The sequence below is a fragment of the Pezoporus occidentalis genome, unplaced genomic scaffold, assembly GCF_034315485.1.
Source record: "Pezoporus occidentalis ecotype Australia unplaced genomic scaffold, CSIRO_AGI_Poc_V1 ctg54, whole genome shotgun sequence".
Lineage (NCBI taxonomy): Eukaryota > Metazoa > Chordata > Aves > Psittaciformes > Psittacidae > Pezoporus > Pezoporus occidentalis.
The window spans coordinates 6,301,730-6,307,729 of NW_026915877.1; the positions used below are offsets into that span (position 1 = coordinate 6,301,730).

At 49.1% G+C, this 6,000-nt stretch overlaps 1 protein-coding gene across 2 annotated transcripts in view; it reads right to left on the minus strand.

Annotated features, from left to right (window-relative positions):
• Positions 1–5,116, minus strand: part of PAPSS2 (3'-phosphoadenosine 5'-phosphosulfate synthase 2) — a 28,386-nt gene extending 23,270 nt beyond the window's left edge. The window contains exon 1 of one of the 2 annotated variants that reach the window (XM_062637899.1): positions 4,999–5,116. In XM_062637899.1, coding sequence (XP_062493883.1) covers positions 4,999–5,019 — 21 coding nt within the window. In that variant the 5' untranslated portion in view covers positions 5,020–5,116. Of the gene's footprint in view, positions 1–4,604; positions 4,665–4,998 lie in introns of those variants that run through there. The other variant, XM_062637898.1, reaches the window with a different exon arrangement.
• Positions 5,117–6,000: the final 884 nt, after the last annotated feature.

A 6,000-nucleotide genomic window follows, 5' to 3' on the forward strand; every position in this document is an offset into this window, starting at 1 on the left:
CAAAATCATTTGCTGTCTTGCCTAAAACCACCTGTTGATGCTGCCCAAAGACAGCATAGATAGAAACCTATGCCTGAGTTACGGGTTTTGGCACAGATTTGTAACTGGCTGTGACTTCATCAGTGCAACCTGAAAACCAGGCGAGGCTGGAGTCTGTATTTATCCAGGAGTCCAGCGGCAGGACAGGAAACAACATGCTGACTCAAAGCGCTTTGACTCAAGAGCTGGAAAAATCACAGTTGGGTTTAGGTGCCCTGGCCACTACCCCAGATGGCACCCACCCTGCCGACCACCGTCTCCAGCAGTGCTCAGCTGCACTTCTCCAAACCAGGCCCTGGGAGAGGAAGAAATACTGTGAAGAACCGCTAGTCCTGTTGGGAAAGCAGAAGATTAACCTCCGAGCGCATGAGCAGGTATCAGGCCTGACCTACCTGCCCGTCTCCCACAAAGACAAGGAGAAAAACCCTTCAAAGTTCCCTTCCACTTTTCCATGTACACACCCTCGTACAGCCCCAGGAGATGCTCTGACCATGCAGCTTCCTGGGAAACTTGCCCTATTTCTCCTGCTGCCATGGCAGTACCAGGGGACACCAGAACAAGCCTCCCTGCACTTGGGGAAGGTCCACCAAGGTCCTCAGCTTGCAGCTTCTGGGGCTGGACCACACCAAATTGATTATTTTGTTCCACATCCTCTGGAGGGCTCAGTCTCTCTGAACCATAGAAATAAAGAGGCATTAATATTTAGGAGCCTGCAACTTTTTCTGGCTTTTTTTTTTCACTGAAATTCCCCAAATGGAACACCCTGATTCTTACAGAGTACGTTTAATAAACATGGGTCTGGCAACTGGCAGCCTCGCAAAACAGTGCGAGTGAAGGAAACAGCAAGGTGGGGCAACAGACTGGAAAGGTAACTTTTTAATAGCAAAGGACTTCAAAAGAAACAGGGAGAAGAAGGGAGAGAGCTATAGGAAACAACAGAAGTTGAAATAACTGTGTATCAAGATAGTTAATCTGCTGACCTTTCTGTGATCTTCAAAAAAGAGAGATATAAAGCAAAAAAAGCGACAGAAAATATACCAAATATACCAATATACTAAGTATGAAATGAGCAACTAGAAACCAATCATCTTTTACTGTCACAGTGCAATGAGTTAGGTACTGTGTTTCACAAAATAAATCACAGCTGTAAATGCAAGACTTTTGAATCACTGGATAAAACATCAAAAACGCTGTACTGAGTAATTCAACCCAGACCAAGCCACACTAACTCCCTGAAATCACAGCTCTGCTGCCTGGTGTAGTTGCCTGTGCAAGTGTCACAGTGATGAACTACACTGAAGTACTTTGAACACAAACATCCTTAAAAATGTTTTGGTCTTTATGTTCAAAACATAAGTAAAGAATAAGTGTGAGAGGAGATGAACGCATGTTTGTTTAGGGTTTTTTTTAAGTGAACTTTTTATTTTACATTGCTTTGAAATTTAATTTATGAAGCTATACATATGTTACTGCACAGCCTGTGCTATCACTTGGCCCACCCTGTGCCTGCAGTTTTTCAACATGAAAATAGCTTTTAGGCAAAGAAACTAAGCCTTTTCCTATTTTCTCAGAGTAGTCATCTGTTTTGTAGGGTTTTTTTCTCTTTAATTAAAAAAAAAAAATCTAAATTATTTGTACATTTTAATTTATCTTTAAATCAGACCACATAATTTGTGACTGTGCACATAAACCCTACACAAGCAAAACTGAACTATCAGAAGTTACCACTTTGTGATCCACTGAGCTACGGAAACAACATCCCAGTGAAAGCAAGGGATGCCACATGCCATGTGGTTCAGAGTCCTGGAAATACTTTCACAAGGCCAGACAGATGACAAACCTGTAACACCCCCAGAAAGGCAGCTTCAGTACTGGGCTTTCTTTCTCCCCTAAGCACCCCTTCTCTCCACTAAGAGAAGCTCCCTGGAAGCAGTCAGTGAGGATGATGTTCGCCCACTGCCAGGGGCAGGACTCTGGCAGCCAGCTCTGAACACCTCCACCTCAACATGCATTGAGCTGCATTTTCTGCGCACCCACAGGGACATGCAAGCCACGCAGCCAGTGGCTCTGGCGAGGGGCCAGCCCTTCCAGGGCAGGGCCATGCCCATGGGCTTGTGCTCCGTGGCAAGGCGCTTTCACGGAGCACACTGCTCCTTCTGTACGCTCCTGCTTGGTATGAAAACGCTGCTCAGTGGGGAGAAGTAACGAGCTACGGAAATACCAGTGACACCTCAGACGCAGAGAGAACAAGCGGCTGTTTCGAGAGGGCTAAAAGGACTGCTCAGCCCTGAATGCGGCGCTGTGCAGGAGCCCACACAATAAACAAGGGCAGTCCCACAGCTCCATGCTACTCACTGCAATTACTTTACCGTGTACTTACTCCTGAGAGCAGGATTTCACGACTGGGGCACACAGGGGGCTTGTGTAAGGAACATTAAGTCTTTAAGGTCATCCTTACAGACTGTTCTTGTCCCCCAGAAGTCAGCCCTGAAACTGGTCAGAAATGAATGCTGTTAGTGAGGTCTGAGAACTGAAGGACACTTCCCAACAGTTAGAGGACTTCATGCTTCTTGCAACACCATGAGCAGAAATGAAGGGAGCATTTCCATACTAACCAGCCAAAGATTCCTGCACACCGAGTCTTGGGTCTTCAGCAGAATTAAGGTGCCTTGTTCATTTTCAAGGACAACACATGCAGAAGTAAAAAAAAATTCACTTTTCTTCTTTGTACCCTACCATAAGCTTCTATTAATAAATGGGTGTGCAGTTAGAATATCCTCAAATTACCCACAAACTCCAGAGAACATTCAGACTGAATTCATGTACAATTACTCAATATCCAAAACGAGGAGCACAGTCAAATAACACAACCAGTCCATCTTGTAACAGCTACCACTACTGCACCTTTGAAAAGCTGACAGCTAGCAAACATCACCAGCGAAACCCATTTTGGACATATTCTAGGACAGAGAACAATGCTGGAAACAACCATCCCCACAAAACCTTCTCTGTGGGAGAAAAATTAACACATCACCCACATTATGGAGAAGTGGTAAGCCCTGACATTTCATTAGTAATAAGGATTTTTATGAGTCATAACAATTCATGTTACTGGGAGAATGAAAAATGAGGATTAAGTAGGGAGCATCAGAAGGACGAGCTGTGGTACTAACAGGGCTCTCAGGAGGGCAAATTATTCCGTGTGTCCCATCTTCATTTTCTAATGGTACCATCTTGGCTGTTGCAGGTACAAAACGTGTCATGAAAAATTCACCACCATATTAAAACTCCTTTAAGCTACAACATTCATCCTGCTACTTGCAGGAGCATATTGTGTTGTTGCCTGCTCCTTCATTAGGCAGAATCTCTGATGCACTGCCAATGCCTCAACCCTCCTGAACCACACTGTGTAATTGCACTGAGACCAAATGCAATTGTCTGTTTGTGTATGCTAATAACTGAGCTGATCAAGGGACCCCTATCAAAGTGAAATGCCTTATCCCAGTCCTTTGGTATCAACTTGAGATGGCTAAAACTGAGACACTGGGACTGCGTTAGGAGCAAGAACTTCACCTATGCTCTGCAACACATGTCCCTGGCCATAGACCAGGAGGATCATTAACGGAGTATCACTGCCATTTCATCATAATTATCAAAACCTCTTGTCATTAGTGAAGTCATACCTTTTCCCATTCTATCAGCTACCTAGCAGATAAGCACATGAAAATAAGCCTACAACTGTCAACCAGATAGCATCTGTTTTGACAGTCTCAGTACAAAGGTCAGCCACGATCCTGCTTATAAAGGTCATTTTTTCAGCCCAGGGCAGAGGCAAAGGAGAGGGATTATTCTGGAAGTTCACTAATGCCTCTCTCCTATCACAGCAATAAATAAAATTCCCCTACACAGCTCACGTCTTGCATCCCCTTCCAGAAATAATCCCTAAACCACAGGTTTTCATGTTTCCAAGAACATCCTGCCACACAGGCGTGCTTTGTTAAGCATGGCTTTGGTTGCATTTCTACCCAGACAGATTACCAGTGTGCTCAAACTGCATTAGATCCATCTGAAAAGTTTACGACAAAGTAAATAAATAAATGGACCAGCAAAGCAGCCCAAAAGACTTACATCAAGATTTCTTACAGTTCTGATCTAAAACCTGGGAAGTGTACGTGCAGCCAGAAGGACCCAGACCTCACATCCCAAATCCAAGAAGTGGGAGAGGGCAGCTAGGAAGAGGAAAAAGGTTTCTGGCTGTAACTGCGATTTGCAATTTTCATTTCCAACTGAACTACGCTCCGGATATTACTATTTGTCTTTGCTGTGCAGCTTTTCTGTGAAACACGATGGCTCTTGCTGCAGCGCTGGCAGCCGCTGGGTGCTGGTGGCGGCTGTCTCACCAGCGTCTCCCCCCGGGTGGGACCTGGGCAGAAACCCGACAAGCCGTGAGCGCGGTAGTGGCTCAGCTTCTCGCTGACTCAGCCTTCGGCCTCGCCCGGGAGGACCGGCTGCGCTGGGCACCGCTACCGCGCTTGCCGGGTGCGGCGGGGCGGTGCGCGGCTCACCCGCGGGCAGCCGAGCTGTGCCCGGGGCACGCACCGCTCGCACATCTACACCAGCGCGGACCGACGCCTGGCGACAGCATTCACCCTCAGCGCCCTGCACCGCAACGCGGCGGATTTAACGTCCTCCTGCGAGGGGATCGGGGTACCCCGGGAGGAGGACGATGGGTCCGGCCCCAGCGCCGAGCACAAGGCGCTCGCCAGCCGCAGACGGGACCCGCGGGGGTCCATCCCCCTGGGGAGTCCACGTCTGCCCAGCACCGCCCGCCTCGGCGCGAGCCCCCAGCCCTGCAGGAAAAGCGGCAATGTCAGGAGCATGAGGAAAGGGTTTGTCTTAGCAGGGAGCTGGAAGCGCCCCACAGCAGCCGCAGCCCCCCGCCCGCCAGCCCCGTCCTACCGCCGGCGGTCGGCTCGACATGGTGACGGGCGGCGGGGCCGGGGTGCGCCGGGCCTATAAGGGCTCCCGCGACACGTAGCGAGTCCCTGGGCCGGCCCCTTTCGCCCTACGCCCGCCCCTGCCACCTCCTTCTCTGCCCCAGTCAGCAGCGAAGGGAGGCCGGCAACCCCCGGACGGGGAGGGAGGCCTGGCTCCGAGTAATGGGCGCAAGGCCCGGGGAGCATCGTGACAGTGCGGGGCTCGGCCCCCTCAAAGGACGAGTCACCCCACGACAGAGGGGATAACAGGCAATGACAAAAGCTCCCAGCCCCATGGCTTAACGATGCTAATCTAAACGTCCCTTGAAATTCACTATCTGGGGCTTGCCTGTCGAGTTTGGGCTCAGCTATGGCATGGTGCCTACAGACACAGAGGTGACAGGCAAGCTGGCTTCTCCCCTGCCAAGGCACAGGAGGGGGAAAGATTGAAATAGGGGCATTTGGCCAAGCTGCAGGCACCTAGGGTAAAAGGACCCATCCTTGTCTGGATCATGCATGTTCTCAGGCAGGAGCCACATGTGAATTTAAGCAGAGGGAGAGAAGGAAGGGGTTTCCACAAAAAACAAGTTGAAAAATCACCTCTGGAAGATAATAATGCCTTAAAAAAGCAATGCTGTATGCTGGCCCCCAACTGGGTGGTCGAAATGCCAGAAAGGTTAGAAAGAAACTCAGTCTACTGCTAGATAAAGCTCAGCAGGTGATGGGAACAGAAGCCCATGCCTTACAGCAGTGCCCCATATCCTCTAATTTTTCACCACTGGAAAAGCCCACATCCTAGGATATTGCTGAAGCAGAGGACAGGCAACATCCTGGAAAGGTAGAAGGAAATCACAGTACATCCTTGGCATGGCCTGTCAGCTAGTGGCAAAGGAAGAAATGTTACCCATGGACGTGTAAATCTGCACCTGGGGATCCATGGCCTGATGGAGCATGACACTTGTCCTCTGACCACTTTCTCCTGATC